Raw genomic sequence first — 18,589 nt, forward strand, 5'->3', positions numbered from 1 at the left:
GGTTTAGGATGCATGTCAGTGGGAAGGCTTCCAGTTGAGAGAAAAAGCATTTAGAATAGATTGTGTGTTTCAGCCTTAGATATTGCAAACAAAACTTCTTTAACACCTCAGTATCTTTTGAATTTGGATTTAGTCAATCTATAAAAGTGAAAACTTCATGGAAAAAATATCAATCCATGCTCAAAATAATTACAGCACACATTGTATAGTCACAATTGCAGTTGCCATGGTAAGATCAATTTTTATATTTCGTATCCAGAGCTGATCCATTCTCACCAAATTACATCTTCCTTCCTTTCAATAATCCTTGAAATATTTCTTGATGCCTCATTCACATTTTCACTTGAGCTCACAAAATTTTGAAGCATTAGATAAATGGTTTTAGAATGATATGAGAGGAGAATTAAAGAGGAGAAAAAGGATAAAATGATTGCACCAAACAACTTGTGGCACTAATGTTGAAATTATTTCTTAATCCTTTAAGAAGTGTTAGGATTACAAAGCTGTTCTACAGTGTTGTAGCAGAATTTATTGTAGATAAAGATGTCACAGCTTCCTACAAATGGCACATGTGTGATTGTCACCAGTGAAACATTTTGGTGGCTCAGGATATGTAAGGCATTCAATGAGTGATGCTGAACTTTGCTCTGACATTATCCCATGTGAAAGCAGTTTCTTCAGTGCCAGTCTTGCAGGAAAACCATGAAGAACAAAACCAACAACAGCCAGGATGATGACAGCACCAACCACCAGTGTGAGGGATTTGTCAGCAGCAGTGGGAAGATATTTAAATATTTATGTTAAGATAAATTTGATATTAAGATATTTAGAAGCCGCCTGTATTATATTTCAGAAGCAGGGGCTAAGACCATCACTTGGAACTTTTAATCAAACAGATCACACTCTTCAACACAGTAAGACATTTGTATTTTAAGCACAGAGACATTAATTTGAGAGACAAAATAGATTTATTGCTTTGTGAACATTCCTTCCTTCGATTATAAATTACACTGCTCACAGAATAGATTCATTTCAGCTTGGCAATCTCTGCGTTTTATAAATAGACTCATTATTGTTTCAATGAGAAATTTAGCATTCAAAGCGATACTCAAAACAATTAGAATATTATGTAGCCACAATTCTAGTTGCCAGAAGAGCCCAGCCCTGTGGGTGAAAGTTATTGGGGTTTGATCTCCGCATATTGAAAATCAAGGCACAAAGAGCTCCAGCATTAAAGAGATAACTCCCAGATTGAAGTCCGAAATAAGCAAACTCACAGATTCATTACTTTCAACTGTTTGGACAGGCTTCATATTAGCAGGGATGACAACTCCACTAGGTAAATTTCATATGCAGAAAACAATTGAGGGAATGAAATGTTTCTCAAGAAGGCTGGGAGTTTGATCCCAGCTGGCTGTCCTGGAATCATGGGATCATTTAGGTTAGAAAAGACCTTTATGGCTATCGAGTCCTACCACTAAATTAGCACAGATAAGTCCACCATCAAACCATATCCCCAAGTGCCATTGAATTCACAATCAGTCTGGAGCTAATTAGTACAATTAAAGGAGTTATAGCACTAAAATGGGTTACAGGCAGGAGTCATAGCACTAAAATGGGACAGCCAGAGCAAGTTACACTTTTTAAAAACCTGAGTGAAAACAGAGGCTTGAGAGGTGTTGATCACTTCCTTTGTATGGCAAAGTTGGAAAAAGCAGATTTCAGTGACAGGGGACAGAAACACAGAGCTATAGCTTTTCGTGGAGCCCCTTTGTCATCTCAGAGCAAACATGAGAGAAATTTACTCAGCTTTCCTGGTGTTCCCACTCGGAGCAGCCCCTTCCCGGAGCTGCAGGGGTCCCACCACCACATCCACGTTTTCCTCAGCAGAGCTGGTGTCTCTCTTGGCCCTGGAGCTGCAGCCCTGGTAGCAGTGGGAGGAGAAGTCCCCGAGCCTGCAGACCCTCATGCGGCACTTGAGGTACACAGACGGGTGGCGACTCATGAACTCGAAGGCGTTAAATTTGAACCTGGCAAAGTGGCTGGAAGGGGAGCGGAATGTGGCATAGGAAGAATCTCTAGGACACCTAGAAAGGAGCAAATAAGGGGATTAGTCTTCATGGAGGTACACATGCACATTCGTGGATAATTATGGATTTAAATTAAATTATGTCATAGCTGGGTACTAAGAATGCAATGGGATAAAAATGCAACTTTCATAGCATAGTATAGGCTTTACAAATACAGACTTTTCAAAGTCCTACAAAGCAGCTGGAGTATTGGCAACTCTTTTTCCCAAGAGAAGGACACTTTAAGTGATGAAAAGGGAAGAACAGACTCTTACTAATGTCTGTGGCATAAAAAATTACTCTAATGTTTGACCTGGTTTTACTATAACATTTAACTCCTGGGATGACAATTCCTACTGCCAGTTTTCACTATTTTATCTACGTTGTTCCCACTGCTTTGAGTTTTGCTCATAAGACAAAGATGAAGTAAGTGAAATGAAATGATAGTAAGGTCTAAATGTAATTTCTTATTTTCTTATTCCTTGTAATGAATGTAATGGAATTTCTTATCTCCAGCTCATACTGTAAATATAAAAACCAGCCTGTTGATAGTGGGTTCTAACCCAGTTCAACTGGTTTTATTATTTTAAATTAATGTGGATGGACAGGTGTGCTTCTAACAACTTGAAGAAAGCTCTTACCCATCCCTGACCAGGTAATAGGCCAGTGTGTTAAAATCGCGAGGGTCAGGTGATGCCACACACGTGTCCACAGTCACCTTCAGATTGGGGTCTGAGCTGTGCAGACAAGCCTGCAGGTACAGGTTTTGGTTGAGGTCGATGTAGTAGGGAGAGCTGCGCACTTGCCGCTGGAATGCTGGGGAATCGTAGAAGGTGATGTTCATGTCGTATCTTCCAAACTGGTACTCGTTCACGTCCACGGTGTCCTCGGCAGCGTACATCACCTGCTGCCAAGTGTTCCTTAGCATTCTGCAGCTGACATGTAAGTTGATATTCTTCTTCCTCTTGATTATGTACCCAGAAGATGCCACCCTGATTGTGTTGGAGTAGTTTATCGTGTCATTGTTCTCCTGTTTAACATGCGATTTAAAATCAGGAATTGCACTTTTGTCACACTTCGTATAAGTTCTAAGTTTTGTTGGGCCTAAATTCCCACTTGAGTGCCCAAAACAGGGAGTGTACCTCTTGTGTTGTCCCACAGCTGTTGTAGGGAATGTTGAAGACAACCTCCTGTGACGTGACTGTCGGTCTGCAGCGATTGTCGTTCAGGGTGACCCTCTGTGCTGAGTAGCCTTGAGACTGGAGGTAGTCCCTGCTGACCACCACGTGCATGTAGTCTGGCAAGCACAGAATGGCTGGGAAAAGGAGAACATACAACATTTTAGTGATTTTAGGGATTAGGTAATGATTAAAAGGGTGTTTTTTCTTAATTTAGAAGTCAGGCAGTTCCCACACCAACCCACTGTATTTCATGCAAATCATTCAATTTCCACAAATATCTTCAAATTTAGACAAACTATTTATTTTGCAAACAAAAGCAAAAACTAGGCTTGTCTGTTGAGAAACAGCAGCCAGGAACTTACTGGTGTTGTGACCTGCTGGAATGGAGGAATAGTGAGCCTGAAACCCTCTGAAGGAGTATCTGGAATCACTGTGGAAGCGAACACTCATCATGTTTGAAGAGGACACGTATGTGGGGAAGGAACCAGAGCAGAATCTCCCGAGAAGTGGGGAAGAGTGGAGAGGCCCATCATAGACTTCGATGTAGTCATGCTGGCATGTGCCTGCTTGCATCCTGGTGGACAAACATCAGCACATTTTCAGATCCATTTCAGAAACTCTGATTTCATTGCCTAATGTGTAATAAGGTCTTTCAGCATTTAAAGTTTTCACAGCATGAGTTTAATTTGGCTTGTATGTAGCTTTAGCAGAAAATGGTGAGAAAAAAATGTGACTGCAATCCAGATTTTGATCTGGTCTTCCAGCTGTGGATGATATTGAAAGTATCTTTAAAATTGGGAAGTTCGTCCGCTGCTGCAACATTCGTCTGTTTCAGATGAGTTTTCAAACTTCTCAGACAAGTTTTGACTCTGATATTTGCCCAGGCAATCAATGTTTTACTTACGCAATATCTCTAAATGTGAGTGTTACACGGAAATTGTTCTCTACTTGTATTTCCCACACGCAGTCAGCATCGTTTGGATAACTTCCAGGATAGTTCGGACTCTGCAGCATCCCAGAGGAATCCGAGACTGAGCCACCACAAAAGTAAGGTGCTGCAGAAAGGAATGGGAAAGAATTTACTACAGTAACCTCTGCAAAAGTGTATTTTAGTTGTGTGTGTCTCATCCACAGCTCTTGGAAAGCAGGTCCCCTGCTGGCTGTGGGTGATATTCTGTAGGAGCCAAATCAAATCAAATATTTGGTTTTGCTTTAGGTTTGCTTTTGTGTTGGATATAGAATTCCCACCATGGTGGATTTCTGTGCATGGTGTCAGACTACCCTCTTCAGGCTGGGCTGGTAACACCTTAATGCTTTCTCCTCCTTTTTACAGTTGAGGTAAATTCTGGGAGGTGTCGTGTCAGCTGAAATGGAAGTACCTTCCTCAACAGACAGCCTCCCCTGTGTACTCTCTTGCTTCTCTTTATTCCCCTACGGTCTTTGGAGGTTAAATAAGTTGCAAATTTTCTAGAAAATTCTGTAATTTTATGGTATCAGACTGAAATAAACCCTTCAGGCTGCTGGAAAAGGTCTTAAATATCAACAGAGCTGCAAAAAGGTTTTGTGTTCCTGCCAGCATGAATGACATAATTCTTGTTAAACACACTGATAATCCTAAAGGTCTGTCTGCAGGAAGCTGAGCGTAAGCTCTCAATTTAAATCCTAGGAAATGTGACATGTAAAGGTGATAATCCAGTTTATATTCCACGTGTCACACACATTTGCAGTGATATTGCCACAGGGACAAAAGACAAATTAAAAAACTTATGCAACAGGGATGTAGACAGCAAATTAGAAAGACAAGGAGAGCATTACCTGGTGGAGGTGTTGAGGTGGCCATGGGAGCTGTGGGTGTGAAAGAAGAGACAGAGGTGAGAATTGCTGTTCATGAGAAAAGTACTAGGGAACAGACAAGGCCTTGCCTTGGGGCTTAAAGAGTTAAAACGGGGATCACGGGGATCACGGGGAGGAGAGGATGTGGACAAAATGGCCAGGCACAGAGGGCCATGAGCTCCACAGGAAACCCCGTTGCCTCCACTGCAAATGATCATCATCCCATTACTTCTGATCATATCCCCAATGGCAGAGCATGTCTAGGAAATAGTTCAATGCAGGCATTGAAAGGTCAAAGGCGGAATGATCCCTGGGCGGGTTGCTCCTGCTTGCAGTGAGTGGAAATGCCTCCACAGAGTTTCATTAAACCAGAAATGGCTGCAGAGTTCTGGGACTCAAAGCACAGCTGCCCCATTTGCCACCTCTTCCTGATGCTCTGTTTGCATCCTCACTTTAGGTTCTGGTGGCTCAACTGGATAGACTCAGGGCTGGGAGACTCCATGAAGAGTAATCAGCTCTGGGAAGGGAGATCAGGAGCATGAATGGGACCACTGAATGACAGTGGCCATGGTTACCTGGAGTGCTGCTCTGTGCTGTGGTAGTTGATAGTGTTGTCGTGGTCACCTGTGCTGGGGTGGACACCTTTGCTGTGGAAGGTGCTGGTGCTGTGGTGGTCATTTCCAGAGGGATGGATGGCTCTGCTAGGGAGGTGATGAGTTCAATGGCAATGGCCTTGAAAAGCAGAGTTGGATGACTAATGCCAAAGGAGTAGGCAGATCTCTGTCCTGCTATTTCCACATCCAGACCTCAGCTTGAAATGTCTCCAGTTCTGCCCCATCCACCCCAAAAAACAACCCCATAATCCTAGTCTTTGCCCCCTCACTGACCAGCTCCGGCAGGAAGTGTGTAGAGTCTGATCTTCCATCTCCGAGAAAAATAGGGTTTTGCAAGACACAGATTTCATCCCCAGGTAGCAGAAGTCCCCAGCTTTGCCTCTGCCCTAGCCCTACCCGGGGAGCTCAGCATGGCTATTCCCAGACGACACACCCACAACCCACTCAGAATGATCTGCAAATGGGTCAGTGGTCTCTGCTGGCCACTCACCTGCACAGATGACACTGGCATCCTCCACATGCCCGCAGTTGTGCACACCCCAGCCGTTGTGCCAGCACATCTGCAGCGAGGGCTCGTCCCCGCGGCACTGCACGTCGTCCAGGAAGATGTGGCCGGAGCCTTGGCCAAAGCGAGCACGGAGTGGGGCGTCCACAGGCTGACCACAGCCCAGCTGCCTGCACACCACCTGGGCATCCTGCAGGTCCCACTGATCATCACACACTGTCCCCCACGTGCTGCCATCGTACAGCTCCACGCGGCCCTCGCAGCTGTTCCTGCCACCCGACAGCCGCACATTGGCACCTGGCACAAGATACAAGGTAGGGGTTGGGGTCACTTCAAACCAGCATCTGGCTTCATCATATCTCCCCAACTGTTTTGCAGATTTGGTCCTTGTGACCATGAAGTGGGGTGTTGCAGACCCAAAGTGATCAGGAGAGGACAGTGACTATGTAAAGATCACTGGAATACTGATGGCAGACCTGCCGTCCCATGGGATTTGCTTCTGGTGTCCTGATGGAGCTGCCTTGGGGCAGAGGTCATTCAGGCATTGGGTCATTTGCAGAAAAGCCATTTGCACCCCTTGGATGTGGCCCATCTCCTGAGGAGGTCTCTCATGTACCCAGAGGGCGTCATAGCCAGAGGGGACTAATAGCCTTGCAGTGAGCAGGATCAGCACTGTTGGACTCTGTTCTGTTCTTGTGCTAGGCTGGGGCTTGCTTTAAAATTGGGCATAACGTGGGAGAGCAGGACTTACCTGTTTTGAGTGGACCTTGAGCAGGAGGGGTTGGATTGGCAGCTGCAAGGAAGAAGAGGAAGTGAACAAAAGGTGTAGTGAGTGCAGCTGGCTTGTGGCAAGGTGTTGACATGGATGTGGACATGGTCATGGTCATGGAAATGAAAAGCAAGGCTGGAGGACTAGAGGACAGAGAGTGTGAAGCTCTGTCCCTCCTTTCCCCCATTCAGAGAGCAGCCTGACATGTCCCCAGACCTGCCTGATCTCTCCCTCTCTGCAATCCATTAATCTGCTCTTTGCCACCTCCCTGCTCTCCTGTGGCTCTGCTTCGGGAGGTCACATGGCTGCTTCCAAGAGAAAACACTAAAAGCCATACAATGTGACCTGGTGGAGAGTTAGTGGTCTCTGCTGGCCACTCACCTGCACAGATGACACTGGCATCCTCCACGTGCCCGCAGTTGTGCACACCCCAGCCGTTGTGCCGACACATCTGCAGCGAGGGCTCATCCCCGCGGCACTCCACGTCGTCCAGGAAGATGTGGGCAGAGCCTTGGCCAAAGTGCGCAGTGTCCAGTGCAGCCACGGGCTGACCACAGCCCAGCTGCCTGCACACCACCTGGGCATCCCGCAGGTCCCACTGGTCGTCACACACTGTCCCCCACGTGCTGCCATCGTACAGCTCCACGCGGCCCTCACAGCCATTCCTGCCACCTGACAGCCGCACGCTGGCACCTGGCACAAGGCACAAGGAGAAGCTCACACCAGCCCAGCACGCTGCTGTTCCCACATGGGACACTGCACCAGGAAGCCTGCCTGCCTGCTGCAAGGCCAGCAATGGGTGTGGGGGGCTGGAGTTACCTGTGGAATCTGTGCTGGCTCTAGTGCGTGCTGGAGCTGTGGATCGAAATAAGAATTTCGTGTCAGTGAAGAAGGTTCCAAATGGTGTAAGCACATCACGCAGTCCAGAATAACCTATTTTCTAGGAGACCTTGTCCTGTGGTTCCTACACTATCCTGCAGAGCCCTTTCATTCATCTGGAATGACCACTGTAACTTTGCTGTTTCCCACAGGAACTCCATGCACACAGAGAAATCTCCTGAATTCCAAAACATTTAAGGCAGGAGCTTTCTTTCCTCCAGTCATATCCCCAATGCCTGAGAATGTCTAGGAAACAGTTCTGGTACTACCCATGCAGGAAATGAGGCAATTAAGGCAGAATGATCCCTGGGCATCTTGCCTTTGTTGGCAGTGACAGGAAATCCTTCCTCGATGAGGGATTGAACCCCCTCATTAAACCAGCAATGGCTGCAGAGTTCTGGGACTCAAAGCACAGCTGCCCATTTGCCTGCTCTTCCTGATAGTCTGTTTGCATCCTCACTTTAGGTTCTGATGGACCAACTGGATAGACTCAGGGCTGTGAGACTCCATGAAGAGTAATCAGCTCTGGGAAGGGAGGTTGGGAGCATGAATGGGACCACTGAATGACAGTGGACATGGTTACCTGGAGTGCTACTCTGTGCTGTGGTAGCTGACGGCGTTGTTGTGGTCACCTGTGCTGGGGTGGACACCTTTGTTGTGGCAGGGGCTGGTGCTGTGGTGGTCATTTCCAGAGGGATGGATGGCTCTGCTAGGGAGGTGGTAAGTTCAATGGCAATGGCCGTGAAAAGCAGAGTTGGATGACTAATGCCAAGAGAGAGGGTGTATCTCTGTCCTGCTATTTCCACATCCCAGCACCAGCCTGACCTGTCTCCAGCCCTGCCCCATCGTCCTCAAAGAACAATCCCTCAGTCCTTCTCTTTACCCCCTCAATGAGAGCATAAAGAAGGAAGTGTGTAGAGTCTGCTCTTCCGTCTCCTTGCAAAAATGGGTTTTTGCAAGACACAGCCTCCGGCCCCAGGTAGCAGAAGTCCCCAGCTTTGCCTCTTCCTTGGCCCTGCCAGGGGAGCTCAACATGGCTGTTCCCAGACGACACACCCACAACCCACTCAGAATGATCTGCAAATGGGTCAGTGGTCTCTGCTGGCCACTCACCTGCACAGATGACACTGGCATCCTCCACGTGCCCGCAGTTGTGCACACCCCAGCCATTGTGCCGGCACATCCGCAGCGAGGGCTCATCCCCGCGGCACTCCACGTCGTCCAGGAAGATGCGGCCGGAGCCTTGGCCAAAGTGAGCACGGAGTGGGGCGTCCACAGGCTGACCACAGCCCAGCTGCCTGCACACCACCTGGGCATCCTGCAGGTCCCACTGGTCGTCACACACTGTCCCCCACATGCTGCCATCGTACAGCTCCACGCGGCCCTCGCAGCCATTCCTGCCGCCCGACAGCCGCAAGCTGGCACCTGGCACACAGCACAAGGCAGGGGTTGGGGTCACTTCAACCCAGCACCTGTTGCCTCCCTTCCACCTCCCCAATTGATTCGCAGCTTTGGCCCCTATGACCACTGGAGTAGGGTGGTGCAGAACACAAGTGACAAGTGGTGGACAGTGACTTAGCAATGACCCTGGGTGTGCAGAAGGCAGAATTGTCCTGCCCCGGTGTCGGAGGTTGGGGGGCATTGGAATTTTTTCTCCATCCCTGTTACTAAGCGTCGAATAGCTGGGTGATTAGAGCCATCAATTCTTTTGTAAGAGACAAAAGGGTGTGCTGGGCGGAGCAGGGGAAGGAAAGGGCTGGCCGTTGGAAACTGGCACTCTCTCATCGTCGGACCCCGGGAGGAGAGGCTGCTCTTTGCTTCTGGCTGCGACCACAGGAAATCCAACTATGCTGGCCTATCTCCTCTTGTCTGGGTGGGCTTGTTTTAACCTCTTTCCCACTGGGAAGTGCACTCTTCCCTGGCTGCGTTTTCTTGCAGCAGCTGCTGGGGAGTCCGGCTGTCCCTGCCACCTGCCCCGCTCTGCTGCACAAGTCCGCAACGTCTGCTGTGAATGCAGAATCCTTGCTGCCTTGCTGGCTAGCCGGGGAGAGCCAGCCTTTGCCCTGCTGCCGCCCTGCTCATTGCTCTGATCTGCTTGCTGCCCTGCCTGCCTCTCAGCCTTTTCCGCCATCACCAGCTGCCTGAGGCTAGCCTGACCCTGCGCCGCACTGCCACCTGCAGCCACACGGCAGTCAATGCACCTGCCCTGCCCAACCGGGAGTTCAACAGCACCCCTGCTGCTTGCAACTGTGATTACACCACATGGGAAAAGGCTCGGCAGCTCGAAAGTCATCTGCAATTGGTTTCTAGGTCTATTTGTGGTTGCTATTATTGTTATTGCTTGTTTATAGATACTAGTAAAGAACTGTTATTCCTTTTCCCATACCTTTGCCTGAAAGCCCTTGATTCCAAAATTAAAAAATTATGGAGGGAGAGGAAATCACATTCTCTGCCCTAAGGGAGGTTTCAACCTCTCTTAGCAGATACCTGTCTTTCAAACCAAGACACCTGGTATCTGCTCCTGGTGTCCTGTTGGAGCTGCCTTGGGGAAGGGGTGCTCAAGGCTCCGGGTCATTTACAGAAAAACCTTTTTGTAAACCTTGAGAGTGACCCATCCTCTGAGGGGAACCACACATGTCCCTGGGAGGTGTCATGGCCAGATGGGACCAACAACCTTGCACCAAGTGGCATCTGCCCCTTTGGACTCCCCTCTTTTGCTCTTGTGCCAGGCTGGGGCTCACTGCAAAACTGGGCATAAGCTGGGTGAGCAGAACATACCTGTTGTGATTGGCCGTTGAGCAAGAGGGGTTGGATCCGCAACTGCAAGACAGAAGAGGGAGGGAAACTAAGTGGAGTGAATGTGTCAGGCATGTGGCAGTGGAGGCACATGGATGTGGACAAAGTAAATGTCATGGACATGGTCATGGACAAGGACATGAAAAGCCAGCCTGAAGGACTAATGGGGGAAGAGAGTATGGGTCATGCCTATGCCCCATCCAGTCCTTAGCCTCACATGTCCCCAGTCATGCCTCATCCTCCCCAAAGAAAAATCCCCCACTCCAGCTCTTTACCGTCTCACTGAGAGCATACAGCAGGAAGTGTGGAGAGCTCTGCACTCTCACTGCAACAATGGAATTAAGCAAGACAAGGGCTTCAGCTGCAGATAGCACAGAACTCGAGATTGGCCTCTGCCCTAGCCCTACCAGGGGAGCTCAGCATGGCTGTTCCCACAGGACAAGCCCAGAACCCACTCAGAATGATCTGCAAAAGGGTCAGTGGTCTCTGCTGGCCACTCACCTGCACAGATGACACTGGCATCCTCCACGTGCCCGCAGTTGTGCACACCCCAGCCGTTGTGCCGGCACATCTGCAGCGAGGGCTCGTCCCCGCGGCACTCCACGTCGTCCAGGAAGATGCGGCCAGAGCCTTGGCCAAAGTGAGCACGGAGTGGGGCGTCCACAGGCTGACCACAGCCCAGCTGCCTGCACACCACCTGGGCATCCCGCAGGTCCCACTGGTCGTCACACACTGTCCCCCATGTGCTGCCATTGTACAGCTCCACGCGGCCCTCGCAGCTGTTCCTGCCGCCTGACAGCCGCACGCTGGCACCTGGCACACGGCACAAGGCAGGGGTTGGGGTCACTTCAACCCAGCATCTGTAGCCCCTTCTCCCCAACTCTTTCGCAAATTTGGCCTTTGTGACCATGTGCTGGCATGTTACAAACTCAAAGGGATCAGGGGAGGACAGTAACTGTGTGAAGATCATTGGAATGCAGATGGCAGATGTGCCCTAGGACTAGGACCTGCTGTTGGTGTCCTAATGGAGCTGCCTGCGGGTAGAGGTCTTTGAGGCACTGGGTCATTTGCAGAAAAGCCCTTTGTACCCGTGCAATGTCGCTCATCTCTTGAGGAGGACCCTCATACACCCTGCAGAAGTCACAGGCAGAGGGGACTAATAGCCTTGCAGTGAGCAGGATCAGCCCTGTTTGACACTGGTGTTCTGTTTTTGTGCTCCAGGGTGCGCCACCCTTTAAAACTTGAGATGAGCTGGGTGAGCAGAACTTACTTGTTGTGAGTGGACCTTGAGCAGGAGGGGTTGGATCGGCAGCTGCAAGAAAGAAGAGGGTGTGAACAAAAGGTGTAGTGAATGCCGCTGGCTTGTGGCAAGGTGTTGACATGGATATGGACCTGGTCATGGTCATGGACACAAAAAGCAAGGCTGGAGGACTAAAGAGTGAAGAGAGCAAGAAGCTCTGTACTGCCTTTCCTTCTACCCTGAATTCAGCCTGACATGCCCCCAGTCTTGTACCCTCTGCCTGAGTCTGCAACCCCTCAGACTGCTCTTTGCCGTCTTGCTGCTCTGCCCCAGCTTTGTTGAGGGAGGTCAGTGTGGCTGCAGACAATAGAGGACACCAAAACCCATCCGATGGTCTCTGCTGGCCACTCACCTGCACAGATGACACTGGCATCCTCCATGTGCCTGCAGTTGTGCACACCCCAGCCGTTGTGCCGGCACATCTGCAGCGAGGGCTCATCCCCGCGGCACTCCACGTCGTCCAGGAAGATGCGGCCAGAGCCTTGGCCAAAGTGCGCAGTGTCCAGTGCAGCCACGGGCTGACCACAGCCCAGCTGCCTGCACACCACCTGGGCATCCTGCAGGTCCCACTGGTCGTCACACACTGTCCCCCACGTGCTGCCATCGTACAGCTCCACGCGGCCCTCGCAGCCGTTCCTGCCACCCGACAGCCGCACGCTGGCACCTGGCACAAGGTACAAGGCACAAGGAGAAGCTCACACCAGCCCAGCACTCTGCTGTCCCCACATGGGACACTGCACCAGGGAGCCTGCCTGGCTGCTGCAAGGCAGCAATGGGTGTGGGGGGCTGGAATTACCTGTGGAATCTGTGCTGGCACTGGTGGGCATTGGAGCTGTGGATGCAAGAAAGAATTTGGTGTCAGTGAAGAAGGTTCCAAACAGAGTAGGCACATACCATGCAGCCTAGAATAGCTCATTCTGTAGGAGCCCCTGTCCTGTGATTCCTACAACACCTTGCAGACGTCTTTCTTTAATATGAAATGACCACTGTAACTTTGCTGTTTCCCACAGGAGCCCCATGAACACAAAGAACTCTCCTGAATTCCAAAACATTTAAGGCAGGAGCTTTCTTTCCTCCAGTCACATTCCCAATGCCTGAGAATGTCTAGGAAACAGTTCTGGTACTACCCATGCAGGAAATGAGGCAATTAAGGCAGAATGATCCCTGGGCATCTTGCTCCTGCTTGCAGTGAGAGGAAACCCTTCCTCGATGAGGGATTGAACCCCCTCATTAAACCAGCAATGGCTGCAGAGTTCTGGGACTCAAAGCACAGCTGCCCCATTTGCCACCTCTTCCTGATGCTCTGTTTGCATCCTCACTTTAGGTTCTGGTGGACCAACTGGATAGGCTCAGGGCTGTGAGACTCCATGAAGAGTAATCAGCTCTGGGAAGGGAGATCAGGAGCATGAATGGGACCACTGAGTGAGAGTGGCCATGGTTACCTGGAGTGCTGCTCTGTGCTGTGGTAGTTGATAGTGTTGTTGTGGTCACCTGTGCTGGGGTGGACACCTTTGTTGTGGCAGGGACTGGTGCTGTGGTGGTCATTTCCAGAGGGATGGATGGCTCTGCTAGGGAGGTAATGAGTTCAATGGCAATGGCCATGAAAAGCAGAGTTGGATGACTAATGCCAAGAGAGAGGGTGGAGCTCATTCCTTCCTTTTCTCCATCCCAGCACCAGCCTGACTTACCTCCAGTTCTGCCCCATTCGCCCCAAAGAACGATCCCACACTCCAGCTCTTTACCCCCTCACTGAGAACACACAGCAGGAAGTGTGGAGACCTCTGTCCTCTCAATGCAAAGATGGGGATTTTGCATGACTTGGAGTTCAGCCTCAGGTAGCAGAAGTCCCCAGCTTTGCCTCTGCCCTGGCCCCGTGAGGGAGCTCAGCACGGCTCTTCCCACAGGACATACCGAGGACCCACTCAGAATGATCTGCAAAAGGGTCAGTGGTCTCTACTGGCCACTCACCTGCACAGATGACACTGGCATCCTCCACATGCCCGCAGTTGTGCACACCCCAGCCGTTGTGCCGGCACATCTGCAGCGAGGGCTCGTCCCCGCGGCACTCCACGTCGTCCAGGAAGATGTGGCCAGAGCCTTGGCCAAAGCGAGCGAAGCGTGGGGCGTCCACAGGCTGACCACAGCCCAGCTGCCTGCACACCACCTGGGCATCCTGCAGGTCCCACTGGTCGTCACACACTGTCCCCCACGTGCTGCCATCGTACAGCTCCACGCGGCCCTCACAGCTGTTTCTGCCGCCCGACAGCCGCACGCTGGCACCTGGCACAGGGCACAAGGCAGGGGTTGGGGTCACTCCAACCCAGCACCTGTAGCCCTCCCACCTCCTCAGCTGTTTTACAGATTTGGCCCCTGTGACCACCAACTGAGGCGGTGCAGAACACAAATGACATGTGGTGGACATTGACTGAGCAATGACCCTGGGTGTGCAGAAGGCAGATTTGTCCTTCCTAGGCATCTGCTCCTGGTGTCCTGTTGGAGCTGCCTTGGGGAAGGGGTGCTCAAGGCTCGGGGTCATTTACAGAATAGCCCATTGTTAACCTTGAGAGTGACCCATCCCCCAAGGGGGAACCACACATGTCCCTGGGAGATGCTATGGCCAGATGGGACCAACAACCTTGCACTGAGTGAGATCTGCCTAATTAGGCTCCCCTCTTTTGTTCTTGTGCCAGGCTGGGGCTCACTGCAAAACTGGCCATAAAGTGGGTGAGCAGAACATACCTGTTGTGATTGGCCGTTGAGCAAGAGGGGTTGGATCGGCAACTGCAAGACAGAAGAGGGAGGGAAAATAAGTGGAGTGAATGTGTCAGGCATGTGGCAGTGGAGGCACATGGATGTGGACAAAGTAATTGTCATGGACATGGTCATGGACAAGGACATGAAAAGCCAGCCTGAAGGACTAATGGGGGAAGAGAGTATGGGTCATGCCTATGCCCCATCCAGACCTTAGCCTCATATGTCCCCAGTCATGCCCCATCCTCCCGAAAGAACAATCCCTCAGCCCAGCTCTTTACCGTCTCATTGAGAGCATACAGCAGGAAATGTGGAGAGCTCTGCACTCTCAGTGCAAAGATGGGGGTTTTGCATGACATGGACTTCAGCCCCAGGTAGCAGAAGTCCCAAGCTTTGCCTCTGTCATGGCCATATGACAGGAGCTCAGCCTGGCTATTCTCAGCCAGAACCCATTCAGAATGATGTGCAAAAGGGTCAGTGGTCTCTGCTGGCCACTCACCTGCACAGATGACACTGGCATCCTCCACGTGCCCGCAGTTGTGCACACCCCAGCCGTTGTGCCGGCACATCTGCAGCGAGGGCTCGTCCCCGCGGCACTGCACGTCGTCCAGGAAGATGTGGCTGGAGCCTTGGCCAAAGTGAGCATGGAGTGGGGCGTCCACAGGCTGACCACAGCCCAGCTGCCTGCACACCACCTGGGCATCCTGCAGGTCCCACTGGTCGTCACACACTGTCCCCCATGTGCTGCCATCGTACAGCTCCACGCGGCCCTCGCAGCTGTTCCTGCCGCCCGACAGCCGCACGCTGGCACCTGGCACAAGGCATAAGGCAGGGGTTGGGGTCACCAGCCTGGCACCCACAGCTCCCACCTCACCAACTGTTTTGCAGATTTGGCCCCTGTGACCATGAGCTGGCATGTTTCAAACCCGAAGTGATCAGGAGAGGAAAGTGACTGTGTGAAGATCACTGGAATACAGAAGGCAGATGTGCCCTCCCCTAGGATTTGCTTCTTGTGCCCTGATGCAGCTGCCTGAGGGCAGAGGTCATTGAGGCACTGGGTCATTTACAGAAAAGCCCTTGTACCCCTCGGTGTGGCTCATCTCCTGAGGAGGACACTCATGCACCCTGCAGATATCAGGGGCAGAGGGAACCAGCTGCCTTGCACTGAGTGGGATCAGTGCTGCCGGACTCACATGTTCTGCACTTGTGCCAGGCTGGGCTTTGCTATAAAACTGGGTATAATCTGGGCGAGCAGAACTTACCCGTTGTTAGTGGACCTTGAGCAGGAGGGGTTGGATTGGCGGCTGCAAAGAAGAGGGAATGAATGAAATTGTAGTGAATGCAGCAATCTTGTGGCAAACCATGGTTATGGTCATGGTCATGGTCATGCACATCACAAGCCAGGCAGGAGCATTAAAAGGGGAAGAGGGTGTGGAACTCTGTCCCACCTTTCCCCCACCCTGACATTAGCCTGACATGTTCCCAGTCCTGCCCTATCTCCCTGACTCTGTAATCCCTCAAACTGCTCTTTGCCATCTTGCTGCTCTGCCCCAGCTTTGCTGGGGGAGGTCAGTGTGGCTGCTTGCAACGAGGTCACCAATACCCATCTGATGGTCTCTGCTGGCCACTCACCTGCACAGATGACACTGGCATCCTCCACATGCCCGCAGTTGTGCACACCCCAGCCGTTGTGCCGGCACATCTGCAGCGAGGGCTCGTCCCCGCGACACTCCACGTTGTCCAGGAAGATGCGGCCGGAGCCTTGGCCAAAGTGTGCAGTGTCCAGTGCAGCCACGGGCTCACCACAGCCCAGCTGCCTGCACACCACCTGGGCATCCTGCAGGTCCCACTGGTCGTCACACACTGTCCCCCACGTGCTGCCATCGTACAGCTCCACGCGGCCCTCGCAGCCGTTCCTGCCGCCCGACAGCCGCACGCTGGCACCTGGCACATGGCACAAGGCACAAGGCACAAGGAGAAGCTCACACCAGCCCAGCACTTTGCTGTCCCCACATGGGACACTGCAACAGGGACCCTGCCTGCCTGCTGCAAGGCAGCAATGGGTGTGGGGGGCTGGAATTACCTGTGGAATTTGTGCTGGCTCTGGTGCGTGCTGGAGCTATTGATGGAAATGAGAATTTGGTGTCGGTGAGGAAGGTTCCAAAGAGAGTAGGCACATGCCATGCAGCCCAAAATCACTCATTTTGTAGGAGCCCCTGTCCTATGATTTCTACAACACCTTGCAGAAGTCTTTCATTCATCTGAAATTACCATCGTGACTTTGCTGTTTGCCACAGTGAGCAGTGAGTGAGAGTGGACAGGGTTACCTGGTGTGCTTCCCTCCTCTGTTGCAAACAATGCTACAGTGGTCTTCTTTTGCAAAGTGGTCATCTCTGGTGAAGTTGTCATCTCTGGTAAAGTTGTCGTCTCTTGTGAAGTTGTCGTCTCTGCAGTTGTGGTCATCTCTGCTATAGGGGTAGTTTGGCTGATTGTATGCACTGTCATGGACAGCCCTTCTAGGGAGGTAATTCTTAAAATGGCTACAGCATTTGGTATGAAAAGCAAGGCTGGATTGTTAATGCCAGTAGAGAGGGTGAAGCTCTGTCCTATCATTCCCCAGAGAGACACCAGCCCAAAGTGCCCTGAGTCCTTCCCCATACTCCCCGCTCTGTGATCCCTCAGTCCTGCTCTTTGCCCCACTCTGAAGCCCTATTCCTGCAGGCCAGGAGAGTCTGCTTTGCTCACTGTATGCAAATGGTGCTTTTGCTTGGCACATGCTCACCTCACCAGGCAGCAGAAAAACCCCAAGTTTGCTGCTTTGTCCCACATGTAGAGAGAGGTCAGCATGGCTGCTTGCAAGGGAGAGCACCAAAGACCAACAGTGGGGCATGTGGCATGGGTTAGGGTCACTCTTGGTAAAGAGATCAGGAGCACTAAGGAGACAAGTAAGAGAGGACAGCGTTACCTGGTGTGCTCCCCTCTGCTCTCATAGCCTTTGTCTCTGAGGTGGTCATCTCTGGTGAGGTGGTCATCTCTGTTGAGGTGGTCCCCTCTGCTAAGGTTGTCATCTCTGCTGAGGTAATCTCTAGTGAGGTGGTCATCTTTGCTTTGGTGGACATCTCTGCTGAGGTGGACACCTCTGGTGTGGCAGTGGAGGGCACTGTGGTAGTCAAAAGTGGTAGGCTGGATGTTCCTGCAAAGGAGGTCATTAGTGCAATGTCAATGGACATGGAAATGGGCATGAAAAGCAGAACTGGATGATTAATGGGGGAAGAGAGCATCAAACTCTGTCCTGTCATTTTGGGAGTCTCCCTGCAGTGCAATCAGGTCTGGGGAAGAAGTCCAGGGGCACTAAAGAGAACAGTGAGTGACAGTGGACAGGGTTACCTGCTGTGCTCTCCTCTACTGTGGTGTCCCTTCTTGCTGTGGTGATCGAATTGGGCAGTGTGGACAACAGTGATGGGGTAGAGGATGCAGTGGTCATCTCTGGTGAAGTGGACATCTCTCCTGGGAAGGTTGGTAGTGGCGTGGTTGTTGTCACCTCTAGGGTCCCCATTGGCAATGTGTTAACCAGCTCCTCTACGAAGGACGTCTCTGTTCTGGGGGCTGATGGCAGCATGGTGGTTGGCTGCAATGGGGCTGTCGTCTCCCAGGTTAATTCAGTTGTGGCCATATCCCCCAGGGATTTCATCTTCTCTCTGAGAACTGTTGATGTTGACATTGTTGTCTCTCCTACAGATGTCATTAGTTCTGAGAGTGTTGTCTCTTCTAGGGAGGTTGTCTCCAGTGCTGAGGCTGTTGATTGGCATGGAGTGGGGGAGCTGTGGGGTTGCTGGCAGCAGCAGGGCTTGGACCTGGCACCATTATGAATGCCCTTCTGCAGAAGATCAGG

General features: G+C 51.2%; 1 protein-coding gene across 9 annotated transcripts; it reads right to left on the minus strand.

Annotated features, from left to right (window-relative positions):
- Positions 1 to 949: 949 nt before the first annotated feature.
- Positions 950 to 18,494, minus strand: DMBT1 (deleted in malignant brain tumors 1). Of its 9 annotated transcripts, none has more exons than XM_085064645.1 (24): positions 18,085 to 18,494; positions 17,663 to 17,890; positions 17,025 to 17,162; positions 16,781 to 16,816; positions 16,330 to 16,641; positions 15,960 to 16,001; positions 15,197 to 15,508; positions 13,389 to 13,511; positions 12,743 to 12,778; positions 12,299 to 12,610; positions 11,917 to 11,958; positions 8,964 to 9,275; positions 8,434 to 8,556; positions 7,791 to 7,826; positions 7,353 to 7,664; positions 6,954 to 6,995; positions 6,188 to 6,499; positions 5,659 to 5,781; positions 5,066 to 5,095; positions 4,155 to 4,305; positions 3,613 to 3,824; positions 3,212 to 3,384; positions 2,711 to 3,099; positions 950 to 2,087 (listed from the first exon to the last, which is right to left on the minus strand). In XM_085064645.1, the coding sequence occupies exons 1-24, from the start codon at positions 18,440 to 18,442 to the stop codon at positions 1,802 to 1,804; spliced, it is 4,440 nt and encodes a 1,479-aa protein (XP_084920771.1). In that variant the 5' UTR covers positions 18,443 to 18,494; the 3' UTR covers positions 950 to 1,801. The 9 variants fall into 9 exon arrangements, with proteins under 9 accessions (XP_084920771.1, XP_084920770.1, XP_084920773.1 ...); XM_085064644.1 differs by having other exon boundaries at positions 17,025 to 17,165; XM_085064647.1 differs by lacking the exons at positions 6,954 to 6,995; positions 7,353 to 7,664 and having other exon boundaries at positions 17,025 to 17,165.
- Positions 18,495 to 18,589: the final 95 nt, after the last annotated feature.

The sequence above is a fragment of the Lichenostomus cassidix genome, chromosome 6, assembly GCF_008360975.1.
Source record: "Lichenostomus cassidix isolate B80296 chromosome 6, HeHo_3.0, whole genome shotgun sequence".
NCBI classification, from domain to species: Eukaryota; Metazoa; Chordata; class Aves; order Passeriformes; family Meliphagidae; genus Lichenostomus; species Lichenostomus cassidix.